Source organism: Lygodium microphyllum, chromosome 9 (genome assembly GCF_053477565.2).
Source record: "Lygodium microphyllum isolate KBCC chromosome 9, Lygodium_microphyllum_v1.1.10, whole genome shotgun sequence".
NCBI classification, from domain to species: domain Eukaryota; kingdom Viridiplantae; phylum Streptophyta; class Polypodiopsida; order Schizaeales; family Lygodiaceae; genus Lygodium; species Lygodium microphyllum.
In genome coordinates, this window is record NC_141143.1 from 140,645,022 (window position 1) to 140,663,520 (window position 18,499).

The 18,499-nt window shown below is 39.5% G+C and overlaps 1 protein-coding gene across 1 annotated transcript; it reads right to left on the reverse strand.

Moving 5' to 3' along the window:
• Window positions 1-9,478: 9,478 nt before the first annotated feature.
• Window positions 9,479-14,182, reverse strand: LOC148031651 (receptor protein kinase-like protein ZAR1). Its single transcript, XM_087685244.1, has 2 exons — window positions 11,542-14,182; window positions 9,479-10,581 (listed from the first exon to the last, which is right to left on the reverse strand). The coding sequence occupies exons 1-2, from the start codon at window positions 13,073-13,075 to the stop codon at window positions 9,896-9,898; spliced, it is 2,220 nt and encodes a 739-aa protein (XP_087541370.1). The 5' UTR covers window positions 13,076-14,182; the 3' UTR covers window positions 9,479-9,895.
• Window positions 14,183-18,499: the final 4,317 nt, after the last annotated feature.

Below are 18,499 nucleotides of genomic sequence, written 5' to 3' on the forward strand. Positions count from 1 at the left end.
TGGATGTAGAAAGCAAGACTACTCAAGGAAAAGTATACTTTCTTGAACCTAAAACTCATGCACTTCACAGAGACAAGAGGGACACATGCACACTCTTCACATTGTTTTGGGCACATTATAGGGAGTCTCTTATACCCCTTCATCTCATTTCCTTCCATGCCATTGGGGAGATATACTTAATTACACCATCTTGATGCACATCACGGCATAAGGCCCAGTGGTGCTATATCTAGTAAACCTAGATGCATGTGAACTTGAGAGTGCACCTTCATCAAGCACTCGCCTTCCATCACATCACTTTGGGGACTTTTGTCATAGCTAGGAATTATGGTTTAAGAAGGAAAGGTAGTAGGGAGAGATGAGGGTTGTGTAGGGCTGCCACAACTTTGGGGACTTTTGTCATAGCTAGGAATTATGGTTTAAGAGGGAAAGGTAGTAGGGAGAGATGAGGGTTGTGTAGGGCTGCCACAACTTTCAGTTTGGGATTCAAACTTGGCTTGCTATACATGACCAATCATTTGAGTGACTATGATTAAGGGGTTATTGGGTGGAGAGGAGACCTTCCATTGACATTATAAGAGGGTAAGGTTATGAGTGTAAAAGTATCTAAAGCTAAGCAAGGAACTTTGTTTGCACAATGCATTAGGCAATGACAAGCAGAATCTAGGCACAACTTTTAAATTGCATTCATGTTCTCTTGTATAAATATTGGGTGATTGTATTTCATCTCATGATTTTCCCATACATATTTTCAAATCTACATGGAATGCATGGCCATATTGTCCAATAACTACACAAACATGTTTTCTTTAGGATGCATTAATTAAGGTTTGTGTAGGAGCCCTAGCAATGGGCATTAGGATGAGGTAGGGACTTTATTTCATTCATCACACGGAGAGATGTTTGTAGCGAGTGGGATGAGAATGGCTCATCTTTATTGGAGAGGTGAGAAAGAGGAGTGCATTTAGGCTTAAATGTGTTTATGTTATGCTTTATGGCCTTATGCATGTGTGTTTACATATCTATGATAGAATTAAGTGCAAAACGGGTATGATTTTGTATGTGCTAATATATGTGTGCATGTGTGTGTTTGGGTACCTAATCATGCATACACGGGTGCTTAATTGTGTGTGGACTTTGTGCATATCTTGTGTGTCTATATAAGTCTACATGTAAGTATGGGCTTGTGTGCTATGTGTAATGTCAACAGAAGCATAAAGAGCCTTATTCAAAAAGGCCTTAAAAGGAAATATTCTGGTGGGCAACAGGTGGAGAAGGAAGCAAAAGAGAAGTGGCAAAGATGGTGGTAGCTTCAAGAGGGCCATAATCATTTGGGGCGGCTTGAGCTTTTAGCTGAGGTTTGCAATCTGTGTGGAAGAGTCGCCTCTACCGTAGGAGGGTGATATGTGTAAGAGACTAGGGCTAGTGAGTTGTTGGATCTTCAACGGGGGAGCACATCAACTATTTTGTATGTAACAATGGGCAAGCTAGATACATGCACTCTTTCTCTCCTTCTATGATTTTTCACCAATGTAGTAACAACTTCCTTACCCCTCATTTGTAAGGTTTCCACATAATTTTTTACTATTGTTTGTGCTCATGTGGATGCTAGGTATATTCCATACTAGAGGGAACGTTTCAAGCTTTGGAGCCATTGAAATGAATTGGAATTTGTGCCATGTCTTTGGGAATTAAAATTAATCAAAATGCACATGAAGGAGACATGAAACATAACTTAGATTACATGTACATTTTGGATGCATATAGGCATATCCATTATGAGCACATATTTACATTGACTTATTTGAGGTTGTTCTACATGGTTGATGATTAAGCCTATTGATTATGATGAGTGTTATGTAATTATATAAGCATGACTCTATGTTAGATGTTATACACAATTTTGTTCTCATTTGCTACATTGCACAATAATTTTACTAGTTATTGCTTGATTTTGAAATCTAGTAAACAATAGAAATGCATCTCACTTTACCATATATAAACTAATTTTATTAATTATGGCTTCACATTTATCTATAAAACTAAAAACCTAGTTTCAAATAAAAAAATCTCTAGTTATTAACTAGAAAAATTTGTACATCTACTAAATATGGGCATATTTACTATCTAGTTTTTGTCTAAAGTTCCTTGTGATAAAATTGGTTATACAAATATTGATATGATGCCTATAAGAAGGATGCCTACAAAGAAGAAGAGCCTTGTGATAAATTTGGTTATGCAAATATTGATAGGATGCCTACGAGAAGGAGAGCCATCTGAAGTTGGGTACATGAAGTGGAGATGAAAATAAATGAGATGTGATCTCCCTAGGGATTTGTTGATTATACTAAGGGTGCCATATTTTGCAACCCCAAGGCCATTAAGCAAGGAAATCCTAATCGGGCCTTGATCATCCAAATGTATGAAAGACTATGTGAATCTTTGGAAAGGAGTAGATTGCAACCTTCTTTGCTACAAACCTACAAAAATAACCTTGAGGAGTAGCCATATCTCCAAACCTAATGTATTGAGTTGAAGCTACTTAGAGACATAGTTTACCATTTCGCTTATTGATTTCAGTGCCATCTTTGCATAGTCCACTCTATGTATAAGCTTATCTTTTGTTGTATAAGAGTGTTTGAAAAAAAAAATGTTGGATTATATTTGATACTTTAAATTAGAGGTTATTTTCCCTCTTCCTTTGTCTTAAAAAGTTTGGGTATGTGAATGATTGGTGTTGGGTTGAAATGGAGATATAATTTGTTAATAAGTCAGAGTGTTTGGCACACAGTTTTCTTATCAAGGGGCATTCCTTGAGTTCATGTTGTTTGGTAGTATGTGAGTTTGGGGTTTAAAGAAAATATGCTTGGCACATTGCTGGAGTTGTTGTGAGAGAGCTTTGGGGGCCTTCTTGATTTAAAATGTGATATCTAGAAAACCTCAATACATTACTAATTAACCATGCTTTACTTTTGTGGTCACTTGAAGATTAAAACCATAGATTGAAAAAGATTGGACTTAGGATTTGAAATCTTCAATGATAGTTTATTTATATCAAAATACTTGAAAACTTCACCTCCAAATCTTGGAGGATGACTCCCAAGAATCCAATCTTTGAATGATTGGTGAGCTTGATCTAAAATCTTGAAAGGTTTGTCATCTCCAAGTACAATATATACACACAAGCTTGTGCAACGACACATATTTGGGCACCACCATCTACATACACCTCTCCAATGTTTTCTCCATGATGCCAAGCCTGTACATCAAGGTCTATACCTAGAAGATCCTCCACACTATGCACTTGCACATCATCTTCCTTTAGCTCTATCCTTGCTTGATCTACCTATCTCTTCCATGAAGTTCTCAGCCGAAGACATGCACCTCTCCATGATACCAAGCCTATATAATAGGGTATATATTTGTAAGATCCTCGATACTATGCACATGTACACTATCTTTCTTTGGCTTTATCCTTGCTCAATTCACCAATCTCTTCCATGAGTTCTTAGCCTAATATATAATTCCATCAACTAGTCACTGCTGCATTCACCTTCATATTGAGTAAAATCATGGTTAAGTCATAGTTTTCTTGTCCTTCTTGTTGAAGCATGTCTCCTACCTTGAATTTTCTTCTAGGTCTCCTTTCCTTCTTTGTCCCACTAGCCCCTCCTTTGGCAACTTACTTTTTCCTATGCTTCTAAGAGCTTTGCTCTTACTCTCTTTTCTATGTCTGGGCTCTCTTTACTGGGGCCACTATGACTTCATCCATACCTATCAAATCCTTTGCACCTTTCCCCTTTATCTTCTACCTTCACTCCCCTAGGCTTTTCTTCCACCTTGATCTCTATAGCATAATCATCCCTCCTATTTGCAACATTATGTGGCATCAAGCACATCTCTCCTCCTCATCTAGGTAAATATGGATAGTTGGGGCTTAAATTATCTAATTCACTAAAATTTTAACATGTTCTTGTCTCTCCTCTTCCTTCTTGTTTCCTCATATCTTCACCTTATCCATTTTGAGCCCATGGTTTCCATCCTACTCTTCTCCTTAGCTCCTCCATGACATGGATCATTAATTTTTGCAACTTCTTAGAAATGGCTTCCATCCTATCCATCATTGAATCTTCTTGATTTTGGGGAGTTTGTGATGAAGGTTCTCTAGTGGGTACAACACTCTATACAACAATAAAGGACCTAGGAGGTTATTCCACATTAAATTTCACTAACCTAACCATATTCCATTACTTCTCATTGGAAATCTTCACAACTTCCTTGCATGTCTTCGGCTTCTTGAGCTCCACTTCGAGGCAAAGTGGGGCCCTCAAATTGATTATAAGTCGGTCCTTCTTTAGCATCAAAGGAGGTCTCTATTCTCTTAGAGCATTCTTCCATCAATTCCACAAAGTTTTGAATCCTTTAGTAAACTAATCTACATTTTGATGCTCTTTCTACTCATAATGGGGATCTTAGGTTTCTTAAGATGCCATCAAATTTGAGATTTTACTCTTTATTGAAAAAGAATATCTTTAGTTTGGATTTTTAATGGGCATCCTCAAGGCCATGTTATTCAATGCTTAGCAATATATTATTACCAAATGGCATTACAAGGGTCACAATTAGTGGTTTTGTTAAATAGTAGATTGATTTGTGGGTTCTGTTTTTGAATGAATTAAACTAGGTGATTCAAACTAAGTTTCTCTCAACACTTCGCGTCGGTGTTCTTCAAGTGCTTTGCATTGGGGTTCAAAAGCATGTTTCATGTTGCAAGATAGTTCATGAAAGGTTGATATAAGGAATATACTTTGAACTTTGAAATCTTTGGCAACTTAGACTAATAGAATGTTGAATGTATGAAAATGTAATATATGAGGATGTGATACTCATTAATATATAGAGAGCGAAAGACAAACATTAACATGATCAAGCCTAAACTATATTTCCAAAAAACCCTTATGACCATTTCTCCAAGTTTCGTAAAGACATACATAAAATGGCAATTTCTATTCATATTGAGCCTATCATGGTATGCATATTATCTTTGCATATTAAGTCTACAACATTACCAAAATTTCACAACCCATAAACTATATTGAGAATTGCTATTGATGTTGCTATTGCTACTGCTACTGCTACACTACTACACTGCTACTATTGCTGCTACTATTCTTGCTGTTACTGCTAGTGCTTCTTCTTCTTCTTCTTCTTCTTCTTCTTCTTCTTCCTCTCTCTCTCTCTCTCTCTCTCTCTCTCTCTCTCTCTCTCTCTCTCTCTCTCTCTCTCTCTCTCTCTCTCTCTCTCTCTCTCTCTCACACAATATTAATAAATAATGGTGCATATGCACAAATATGTATGTATAATATATTAATTGAAATACAATTGTAAAATTTTTATTAATAATTAACTAATGTATTAATAGTTAGTGATTTCAGCACTCAATCAATTGCACTAAAATATTGATAATTATAATGTGTATCCAAATTATCATTAGTATAAATTATACATAAAAGATAATTAAACATGATAAAATTATTTGAAATAATAATATTATTATATATTATAGCTACACACACACACTTAGAGTACATAATATGTATATATATTAACTTATTTATTAATCATTATATACATATATGTTGTACATATTTTATTAATAAATAATTAACATATTAATAGCTAATAATTAATAATAATATATTTATTAATAAATATATATAATATGTATATTATGGAATCAATAAATATTTATATCATATATATTATCATTATTATTTAGTATTATATATGTTAAATATAGTAATATATATAATTATACTTATATATATTATTATAATATATTTTACAAATATTATAATATTACATTATAAGTTTTATATTTATATGTGTGTGTAGGTACATATGTATGTATGTATGAATAGTACATACACGTTCATATGTGTATGTGTCTATCTGTATAACTCCATTACACACACACACGTTTTTCCTTATATCCTCTTCTTTTTTTAATATGTTATCTATGTGTGTGCGTGCACGCACGTGTATGTGTTTGTGTGCATATTACACATGTGTCTATGTGTGTACATATATATGTGTGTTTTTAATACGTGTGAACTTATTTCTATGGTCTCATAACTGTATGTCCCATCTCTCGCTCTCATCATTTTTATTTTATCTCCTTTATTTCTCTTCCTTTTGTCTCTCATCTTTCTGAATCTCATATCTGTGCATGTCCATATGCATGTGTGTATATATATGTATGCACATGCGTGCACGTATTGCATGTATATGTACATGTATATATTTGTGTATGGATGTGTGCATGTTTGTAAGTCTATATTTTATAGATGTATATCTATTCTCTTTTCTCTACTCTTTTTCTCTCTCATATATATGTTTAGATGTGTGTGAGTATATATGTGATTTATAAGTGTGTGTCCATTTGTGTGGTTTCATAAGTATGCATACTCTTCTCTCATTATTCTCTCTCTCTCTCTCTCTCTCTCTCTCTCTCTCTCTCTCTCTCTCTCTCTCTCTCTCTCTCTCTCTCTCTCTCTCTCTCTCTCTCTCTCTCTCATGTATGCATGTATGTATTATATATACACATTTTTTTTCATTTTTGCCTCTTCTTGTTTTTATATGCTGTGTGTGTGTGCACGCGCGCGTGCGTGCACATGCGCATATATATGTGCATACATGTGTATGTGTATGTATGTATATATATGTGTGTGTTTAATACTTGTGTCTCGGAAACAGGTGTCCTCTCTCTCTCTCTCTCTCTCTCTCTCTCTCATCATTTTTATTTTCTCTTCTTTCTATTCCCTCATCTCTCATATTGCTTCATTCATATGTGTGCATGTGTATACATGCTTATATATGTGTACAAAGTGCATGTATATGTACATGTATATATTTGTGTATGGATATGTGTGTTTGTATATGTGTGTGCATGCATGTTTGTAAGTGTGTGTTTTATAAGTATGTATCCATTCTCTCTCTCTCTCTCTCTCTCTCTCTCTCTCTCTCTCTCTCTCTCTCTCTCTCTCTCTCTCTCTCTCTCTCTCTCTCTCTCTCTCTCTCTCTCTCTCTCTCTCTCTCTCTCTCTCAATTTTTTCTCTCACTCTATTATGACTTCAACTTGACTTTGCTAGTTGGCTCAAGATCTATCACATTGCTCTCTCAAATCTAGCTTGAGCTATTAGATGCATGTTGCATCTATTAGATGTTGTACTCGCTTTATCTTTTTTCTTGAAATATAACTCTACCGCATTATTATTATTTTTTTAAATCTAGCTCGAGCTATTACAAAGCTAAATTCATTAATGGATAATATGGATAACTTCATCAAGGTAGACAAAATGAACTTTGAGCAACTAGGTGGATTTATCCAAGGCTATCATTAAAAATCTCTTTTTACATGTGGGGATCCCATTCTAAGAAGAAAATACATGTGCAAAAGTCATTTGAGCTAGAAACTCCCACTGCATTGGACATAATGGATTCGAAGGCTTTCGTACCTCTTGACTTTTGAGAGGAAGAAGTTGAGCTGCTCAATGTTGTGTGTGTATGATCATGCATGAATATATGCATACATGTGTGTCTATAATGCATATGTGTGTGTATGTGTTTGTAGATATGTGTGCACTCATATATGCATATGTGTGTGTGTATTGTCCATGTGTTTTTATAGCCTGTGCATTTGTGGTATCTATTTTATGCAATGGGGATAGTTGGTAGTTCACCATAAAAGATGTTTGTGGCAAAAAGAGGGAATGAATTCTAACCATGGTTGCAAATGCAAGATTTAGCTTGAATCCATTCTACTTATGAATTTCAAGGCAATTTGTGTCCCTTGCATTGAGGATATTCTATGTTACTTATAGTTTACAATTACTCCAAGGGAAAATCCTCTTATAAGGACTTCTATGGTGTTTGATGAGGATCCTAGTCTTATTTTTCAAGCACCAAGGGCTAAATGTAAATAGGATTCGTATTGGTGAAGCACCCTCAACCCTTAACTAATTCAAGATGAGAGGCCTCTCATGTTGGATGCTAAAGTTGATGAACATTCCACAATTCATTAACAACCTTTTCTTGTACATTTTGAGAGTTTGAAAGCTCTAAATACTAGTTTCTTCTTTATAAGTAGTTTGGTACCTTTTATAATAACTAGTTAGTTCTTTTATATAAAAAGTACTAGTTCTCCTTTATTTACTAAAAAAGGCTTGCTTTTCTTCAAGATATATTATTACTAATTATGACAAAGCATAACAAGATCTTGTGAGTAAAAACACTTGAAAGTAGTTTGAAAAGGACAAGTCACTAAGGGTGAAGTTTCAACTCTCATAATGGTGGATGATGAGAGGGTGAAGTTTCAACTCTCATAATGGTGAAGTTTCAGAGTCTAGAGAATTGAAAAAGTATTTTGTGTCTTGATTAGACCAAATAAAAACAAGTTGGGCCCTGGGGGCAAAAGGAAAGCCAACAAGCAATATAGTAGAGCCAAATTCCAATACAACCAACTTTCTTGAGTAGTCCTCTAGAAATTAAAAATAGCTTACATTTGACTAGAGACAAAAGACTATAGCCAACAATCCATAAGTGACAAACTTAAAAAATCTTCAAAAGTTTATGGCTTAGCATCCCTCACCTAGCATTTAGTTAATTTGCTTGTGGCAATGATTATGAGCCATAACCTTCATGACTTTTCAATATATTAATCAAATTTGTAAGCCTCTTGATATCAAATAGTCCTATTGAAAAGCCTCCTTGAAGTTTTCCAACTTTTGGGATTAGTAACTTCTTAAATCATTGTGTGGAAGTTTGGAATTGGTAACCTCTTAAATCATTGTGTGGAAGTTTGTTGTGTGTTGTGGAAATGACTAGTTAATTGAAGGCTTGTCGTGACATGTTTACTTGAATGGGAGTTTGCTTTCCTTGTAGCATGTACTTTTGCCAAGTGCTTAGAAGCAATAATGTCACTTGTTTCAAGTGCTAACCCTATTAACATTGCCACATTTGGAAGGCATTGTGCTAACAGATCTTCAATGTGTAGAGTCCTTTCACGTGATTCCATCTTGGTAGAGCTCTGGTACCCCATTATTCACTCCCTTTGTGGGTGCCATGAGCGCTTCAAGCAGATTCTCAACAATGTAGGAGCTTTTGACATCTACTTTCACAACTACAATTAGCATCTTTGCACTAGGAAATGATAACCCTTGATGTTTTTGCACTCCCTCTACCTTAGCTTCTCTTCTCAGTTCACCACAGAGCACCTTGAGAGGAATTGTACTCATATGAGTTAGACTTTTTAGTTCCATCTAAGCTATGGGGCACTTACACTTCCTTGGCTTTCTTCCTAAAGGTATGATTAGTCACACTTTATTTTCCACAAAATAAAAAATGTTAACGTTATGATGATTATGAGATTTAAAGGGTCTCACTCTATACAATGCCATTGGTTAAATAATTGGCTCATGGTGCATGCTAATGCTTTTTTTTTGCAGCAATAATTGTTTCCTTCTCATTAAGTTTGCTGATTATACTATAGGATTGGAAGATACAAATCATTAGTGGCATGATCGACTTGCTCTTGGCTCGCCATACAAGCATTCCTACTTTGCCTCATAATATTTTGGAAATTTGATATTGATACTTGCAAAATTGTGATGGCTAACTATGGCATACACCTTTGACCAGGAATATAATTGATGGATATGTATAAAAATGAATGATACGAAGAATATATATATATGTGTGTGTGTGCGTGCGCGCGCGTGCATAGGCGTGTGATATCTTTGTGCAAGCCTTTGTTTCTATGTGTGGGGGTGGGTGAATATTGTATGTGCATGAAGGAAAGTACAAAGTCTTTCACTACTCGTGAGTAGTGGGATGACTACGGGGCGCGGCCAACAAGTTTGTCAATGGACTCGGCCAGGGACTTCATTTTGGGGCGGTGGTCAGGGGAGGCAGAGGTGCAGGCCATGGCGAGGTTGAGGAGGGCGGAGACGCCGGCGGGGTCGTCGGCAGCCGCGACGGCAGGGTCGAGGACGTGGACGGGGGGCTGGTGGGCAGCGCCGGCACCAGCACCGGCACCCGCTTCCTCGACAGCCTTGCGCATCCAGGCGGCCAGGTCCACGGAGACGAGGGCCATCTGGGCGGACGGCGAGCGGCCGGACACGAGCTCCAGCAGGACGACGCCAAAGGCGAAGACGTCCCACTTCTGCGTGGGCTTGGCGTCGGGGGCGGCCTCGGGGGCCCGGTAGGGGGCGCTGCCGGCGGCGCTGCGGGGCCGGGCGGCGGCCGCAGGGCCGTCGCCGCCCCCGGCCTTGGACGCCTGCGCTTGCGCGGCGGGTGCCGGCGGCAGCTGCGGCGCGGCCAGCGTGATGAGCTTGGCCAGGCCGAAGTCGGCTATCCGGGGCTCCATGGAGGCGTCCAGCAGGATCTTGGAGGGCTTGATGTCGCCGTGGACGTACTTGCGCGGGCTGCACTCGTGCAGATACGCCAGCCCCCTTGCGACCCCCTTCGCTATCTTCAGCCTCTCCGCCCATGTCAGCGCTCGCGTGGGAGACCGAGAATTTCCTGCCAAACCAGAAGAAAACACTGCATCAGCTTCAGAGAGAGACACACACACTCTGCTTAGGAGGCATGGCATACCTAGCTAGGTGCACTTGGGGCTGGGCGACTTATAGTGTTCAACATCATGAGCTTCTCCTCAAGAGGCACTGCACACTTAGCTATGTGCCTTTTGAGGGCAGAGGTCTGCCAGTCCCCCACACCGAGCCAGCAGCCCCCTGACCCCAATACATGCACTCCACCCTCGTAGAAGCTCACGATGTTGTCATAATTCTCAATGGGGGAATTATAATGGGAATTTCTCTAAAACTTCGTGTGTATCCTCCCGTTGGCCCTACCTCAATTCATAACTCAAAAATCTTGATCAATAATGAAACAGCCAATTCCTTAACCTTCATCCATAGTGAGAGAATCAACCACTTCCTTAAGAGCTTAAGTACCTTTTCCCCTAAGAGATAACATCCTACTGTTGTTCGTAACATTAGGCTCAGTAATAGGGAAAATCATCTTTAACGTGAGAATGAACCAATTGCTTAATAAAAGCCAGGGCAGCTTTTCCCCCAGGAGATAGCATTCTACTATTGTTGATAACATTCCTTGTTAGTAGGAAGTCATCTTGCACCCAGAGACGAAGCATCCTACTGTTGATAAATAGCTCTAGCAATGTACAGCAGTATCTAACCTGGCAAATAGCATCACCGATGTTAGGAAAGAACGTGAAAATTTATTTCTTCTGCAAACTTCGCAGTCCTGCCAAACATTTATGATCCTACTTGCTAGAATGAACTAGCAACTCAATGTGAGGTTTGCTGTTTCCATGTCATGTCCAGCCAAACACATGCAGTAGTTGCGCTAGCTACTGTTGTTTCAATGCCACCTAAAGCAAGCACAATTGATATATGAACTGCATGAGCTATCGAAAATGAATGCACATATGACCAAACAAAGATGGGCTCTGCTACTTACCATGCAATGCAGTGGCCAAGCTTCCATGGGGGACAAAGTCATAGATCAGCAGCTTCTCATCCTCAGCCCAGTAATATGCCAACAGCCTTACCACATTGGGATGCCTCAATTTCCCAATGGCCTGAACCTCTGTCTCAAACTCTTTCTGCCTTTGTGATCCACCTTCTCCAAGCCTCCTCACTGCAACAGGAGACCCATTCCCCAGAACCACTTTGTACACTATGCCCAATCCACTCTTCCCCAATACATATGCCGATGCCCGAAGTAGCTCATCCATGTCAAAGGAGAACCCCTTGTCTAATGGAACCAGCTCCCCTTGCTCCTTACCCTTCTCTGAGCTGCCACTGACCTCTGACTCCTCGCTGCTTGCACGGAAGCACCGCCTCGATACAAACCGTTTTTCCTTGCTTACGCAGGAAGAGCATCCTTTCTCCTGGCAAATCCGCGTCTTCCAGTATAGGTACACAAACAGGGTTGCCACCATGGATATGCCAACAGCATCCCCAACTGCAATGGCAACAATGGCACCTGTACTCAAGTTGGGCTTTTTGGGGATGCCTGGAGTATGTGGCCCATTTGAAGGAGGCCCCTTTGAGGAAGGAGATGTTCCTTCTGTCGGTAAGCTAGGTAGAGGAGAAACATATGGTGAGACTGGGCATGGGGTATTCAAGGGAAACCCACAAAGCCCTGGATTGCCCAAGAAAGGGCCTGGCCCCTGTTCTGCCAAAGAACCATCTTGAGGTATTTTTCCACTTAGGTTGTTATGGCTCAAATCAAGACTGACAGTGTAAGGAAGCTTCCCCAAAATGGAAGGAATTGGGCCAGAAAGATGGTTGTAGGAGAGGTTGAGGGTACCCTGCAGGGAGGAGAGCTTGCCCAGATCAGCAGGGATAGTGCCTGTTAGAAGGTTAGCAGAGAGATCCAGCTGCTCCAATGATGTGAGGTTTGTACCAATGCCAATTGGGATGGGACCTGAGAAGAAATTGTTGTCAAGGACGAGGGTTTGGAGCTGCTTGCACTCAGTAATGGTGTGTGGGATTTTGCCAAGCATCAAGTTGCTCGAGAGGTCCAGTGTTTGGAGGCTTGTGAGGCGGCCGATTTCATCAGGCAAGGCTCCGCGGATGCGGTTTCCACCCAGCAGGATCGTATGCAGAGAGGTGGCATTGAAGAGCTGTGGGGGGAGGGTCCCATTGAGGTTGTTGCCTTGCAAGCTCAACTTGAGGAGCTGGTCTAAGGCACCGAGAGCAGGCGATATGGGGCCGGATATCTTCTTGCCGATGATGCTCAACCCGACCACGCGCGGCACTGTGCTCTGTGGCACATTGGCACATGATACTCCAGCCCATGAGCAGGGTGTGTCTTGGGTGAAATTCCAATCTTCCAGGGCATCTAAGGGGTCACTGATCAGATTGTTTTTGAAGGTGATGAGCGCAACGCCATCGACACTGAGAGCTGTGGCTTCTTTGGTGAAAAAGCTAGAGAAGAAGAGGAGCAGGGTAAGAAGAACCCAACCAGAGGTGCAGAGCATCTCCATTGCAGAGGTTTAGCACCTTAAGACTCAGAATGCTGCTGTGATTTGTATCTGATCCACACTTCAAGTGCACGAACACAGGACTACAGCAAGTGGGTTGAGAAGCTCAAATGAACGGAGTAGTGCATTCTTGCCACCATTTAAGGTCTGATAAGAGGCCTTGTTGTTTGTTATAGTACTGACACCTCCGGCATAGCTTCTGCGAGAATGTTAGCTGAGGCTTCCTTGTTAGAATTGAAAAGAGTTTGTACCGAATTATTGCACACATTGCTGAAATTGAAGGCCTGTGTCAGGTGTAGAAGCCGACAGAAGAACATATGAGAGTTGCAACAAGGGTGCAGAGTTGCCGCATGCATTCAATTCACACGATTTCGCAATAGAGGCATTCTTGTCCTGAGGATTGAAGACTGAATAAGTTGGATTCCTCAGGCAGAGCTCGAAGGTTTGTTTTATTCCTCATACAAAGCTAGAAGGTTAATGTAGAGTGACGGAGCAAAATCAGAGAGAGAGAGAGAGAGAGAGAGAGAGAGAGAGAATATGTGAAGAAGGCTTTTGAGCTGGTGCTTCAGACGGAAAATGAACTGGTGTGAAACCTAGAAATCAGAGAAAGTGATTTTTTGCAGCAGCATGGGGATGCCCAAAACACCCACACAAGAGTGAGAATGATATAGTGCAAATGCACATAGGAAAGAAGGCCTTTATGTAAACTCTCCATACTAGGAGCCTTGGCTAACACCTAGAATGTGGGCTTCTATTACAAGAGAGGCCTTGCCTACCTCAGCGTGGCAATGAGGTTATGTTTTTGTTTAAAAGGACAAGGAGAAGCCTAAGAAGCTTGGGAAAATGCTTTGTTGTTGAGGAATCATGATTCTTTGTGTTGATCATGATCTCTTCCTCCACACTCTCCAAAACACTTGTAATCACCACTCTCCACTTAGTGTGTCACTATTGGCCTGTCACTCTAGCCATCATGAAGCCCCTTATTTGCTTCCTATGTTAGGCTTAATCATGGAGGTTTTGAGCACATACATCGTGTCCAAAGTTTATTGTTTAAACATCACTTACAATTTCTTCAACTTTGATGTCTCTCTAGTCTCTTCTCCTACCAACATCTTCAAGGGAAAAGCTTTGTCATAATACATACCTTGTCCAATTTCCTTGACATAACATTTCATATCACAAGGGAACATGTACCTTTTGTTCTTATAGTTATATATATGGCCCCCATCTCTTCACACTAAAGCATTGTGGAACATCTTTCTAACTGTCCAAGTGTAGTATGTAATCCATGCATGTGTGTTTGTATGTACTTTGTGCATGCATATATATGTACACAAGTGCCCACATGTGTGTAAATGTATGCTAATACTTACTCATAAGTATGGTATGCATCTATGTAACTTTGGAGTTGCCTTTATCTTGCACAACTAAGCAAGTAGCAAAACAAATGTGTACATGCTTGCATGTGTACACTAGGTAGCCTTTCAAGTCTCTTCTTGAAGGGAGTGCCAATGCGCCACATTTGTTGTGTGGATCCTACCAATTGTGTAATTCTAGTAGAGGGTTAACAAAATACTCATTTTGAGTTGTTCTAGATAAACATAGTGAAGACTTCATAAAACCTACTTATGGAAACAACTAGTTTACCTCATCCATGCAACTTTTATAAATTTAAAATGCTTGTGATTCTCTTATGCCAATTTACGACCACTTTTGTGTTAATAGAAGACTTAATAACTAAGGCTTGATGAAGCATGACGTCAAATGTACTAAAACATGGAAAACAATATTACATATAGTATGTGGGAGTATCAAGTAGTTCTAGTTTGTCGAATTGATCCAATAATATTATGTTCACTAGAAATATGTTGTGTTGCTAGCAGTTACCTACAAGCATGTTGAAATTGTTAACATATTGTTCCAATTTATTTATTCATGCAAGTTAAATGTGTGTAGTATTTATTTCAGCCTTTGAAATAATGATCAAGATTGGTTAAAAACCATATAATTGCTAATGCTTCTCTCAAAAGTTCTAGATCTATGCATATGACCAAAAGATAGTTGAAGACAACCAATCAGCCAAAAAAAAGAATAAAAGTCATCTTGCTACCCATAGACTTAAATATTCTAGTACTTCCAGTGGTGAATACCAAACTAGAGTTGGAAGTAAATAACTAGGGTATTGTCTGATCTTGTCATGGGTCTTTAAAGAGATTTCCTCCTATGTTAGAAAGATATTGACTAGTAGTGGCTTTAGGATTTAATTTGAGGAATGATAAATTTAAGATACACCACATCAAATGGAATGAATAAAACTTCAAGCATTACTTTTGTAGGCAATAATATATCCTTTGTTGTAAGGACTCTCCTACTCCCTGGTACTCAAAGATAACAAAAAAGTTTCCACCTTTTCAGCCTCCACAATGATTTGCCTAAGCCTTTTGCCACAAAGTAGTCACACTTCAATTTTGTCCACATAGTAGAGTATCACATGCATACGTATCTAAATTGAATTGCTTACATCCAATAGACTCCTTAACCAACCCCATGAATTTGATTTGCTAAAGACTAACAAACTACTTAATGTATCTAGCATTCCTTTCACGCAAATCAAAATCACTTTTTGAGGGAAATGCAAGCCAAACATGTTATTGGCTCATCTCCTTCTTCATAAAGCCTTTACCTAACAACCCTCCTTGGCTTTTCCCTTTCTTCAAGACCTCAAGGATATTGTGTGCTATTTGAGGTGAGTCATGCCACAAGGGACATTGAAACATTGTTTACTCTTGTGATTAGAAGGACAATGAAACAAGGCATCTTCAAGGAGGTTCTTTAAAAAGAGTTGAAGAAAACCTTGACTACATAGAAAAAGAAGCATGTTGTTTGAATATTGTTTATAATATCATTTCAAATCCATTATATTAGAAACATAGCCTTGTCATTTGCAAACCTTCCATTAGCTTTTGTTCCCAACTAAAGTTCCATTATTGGAAGGGTTATTTGGACAAAAGAACATTCCATCTAGAAAAAGATTCATTTGGCTCTATAATCCACATTTTTTGGTGATCGAGATCCCTACTAGTGGTTATGCAAAAACAAAAGGACACGTGAACAATCAATTGTAATTTAAACAAGGTAAGCAACCTAGAGACTCCCTAGTACCTAAGATAATGAAGAATATACAAACAATATTGGGCATGACTTAAGGTCTAAGACAAAATTTGCCTTAATGAGCAAGAGATGGTCATGGCTTAACATGAATTGCCAAAAAGTTCTTTTGAGTGGAGAGAATGACTCATTTGGCTCAAGGGATGTGAAGATGAGGAAAGAAGAAAGCACAAATGCTACATCCCTAAGATGATTAATGTCCATACAAAAAGTTTTTATATCCACAATTGAGTCACAAGGGGATTTATAAAAGTTCTAATATTGCTTTCAATGCAAACATGCCAAAATTTCCACTTACAAAACAAAGGTTTCATCATAACTTTGATATAATCATTTCTATGTAGATTGTGTAGGAGAGCATTAATATCTCCATAATACGAACCTTTGGACACAATAAGATGACTAAAATTAAAGTTTATCAATTTGGTTGTTCACCATAAGTCCATAATCTATTTGGCAAATGGTCTTTCTTTCAAATTTTGATGGTGGTCACTAAACTATCTCCCATGTAACACACACACACACACACACACACACACACACACACACACACACACACACACACACACACACACACACACACACACACACACACACACACACGCACACACGCACACACGCACACACGCATGCACACACGCACACACGCACGCAAGCGCGCTTGTTAACATCAATGAGAAAGAAGTGGAAAAAGTGAAGAGGAGCGAGTCGAGAGCCAAAAGAGGCAGCCTAGAAGGAAATCAAACACAATGGAAGAAGCATGAAGGGAAATAGCTGAAAGTGCAAGGGGGGCCTCACAAGCTAAGTCAAAGGCAAAAGCACATTTTTAAATGCAAGGCGCCCCCAAAAAATTTTGTAAAAAGAGTGCCAAGCTCCCTCCTGTGCAAATTGTAAAGGTAGATGGGCAGTAGGAAGGAAGCTAGGAAGATAGGAGGACAATGGGAAGGAAGGCCTAGGCCATGTAAAAAAGGGGATAAGGGGATGCCCAAAGAAAATCACGGTTAGGGTTTTGAGGCAAAAAGTGAATGAACAAGCTCATTCTTGTGTGTGGCCAAAAGTAGCTCTCTTCTTCTTGTTCTTCTTCTTTATCTTGCTTGTGCTTGAGAGAGGGAGTGCGAGAGTGTGAGGGAGTGTGTGTGTGAGGGTGAGGGACCGTGGTGGAGATGCTCTCCATCTTCTCTTCTCTTCTCTTCTCTGCTATTCTATTCTCTTCTCTTCTCTTCTCTTGCTCGTGGCAATAGACCTTGGAGCATGGAGCTTGAGGATCAAGCTCACTTGAAGCTTGCACTTGGATCGTGGAGCTACCGAAGTGCTTGGGAGAGGAGGCAACTTAGTCTGGCGTGGAGATAAGGTCACTACACTCATAGAGAGAGATAATGTGTCGGCTATGTGAGAGGTAGCCATTAGTGCTCGGCTTGAAACGCTTGAAAGAATAAGTGGTCTGTGGGTCTTGGCAATCGAGCGTAAGCTCACACTACATTTTGGTTCCATTGTTGGGACCAATGGATTCAAGCCTTGAGTACTCCTGTGCTTCGAATCGAGCATTGAAATAGGGGTTTCCCCAAACTGGTACTTGAGGTAGATAGGAAGGAAGAGAGGGATTTTGAAGAGAAATTTGATCTCCTTAGCAACTAAGTTTTTGGTTTTTGGAATTGGAAAAGCGGGTTGGAGTGGTGCAGGTGTTTGCTTTGTGATTTGGATGCATTATAGTAGGAAAAAATAGAGAAAAAAGGGAAAATAAGCATTAGGGTTTTTGCTATCATAACAGGGCAAGAGGGTTTGATTTGTTTGTCGATTTGTATTTTGGAGTTTTTTAACTATTTCAGGTATACACAATCCTTCATTAGGGTCTATTCTTACATTCTGGAAGTTTGTACAACCCTTCATAACCAAAATCATTTGAATCAAGTTGATTTTTGTCATCCTTGGAAACTTGTCCATAGGAATTGGACATTCTTACTAGAGTCTGATTCCCAAAATTGGATGGTTCGATATTCAGACTTGGATACCCTAAAACCCCATCTGATTGGACACACGGAACTTGTCTGATTTGGACACTCAGACATTCGGACAATCGGACACTTAAAATCGGACTGCCCCATAATCGGACCACCAAAATCGGACCAACTATAAAATAGGCCACTAGTACTCGGACTATCCAATCGGCAGATTAGACCAACCCCAAAATCGGACACCCGATTATTCAGATTACTAGATATCTGAGAATCAGACAAAAAACTATCAAAATCGGTCAGGTGA

What these genes read in the sequence shown, in the direction of transcription:
- LOC148031651 (XM_087685244.1), bottom strand. Translation starts at nt 13,075, where the DNA reads ATGGAGATGCTCTGCACCTCTGGTTGGGTTCTTCTTACCCTGCTCCTC. An exon ending in CTTGGCCACTGCATTGCATG is followed by an intron (nt 10,582 to 11,541) that starts GTAAGTAGCAGA and finishes CTGGTTTGGCAG; the next exon opens with GAAATTCTCGGTCTCCCACG.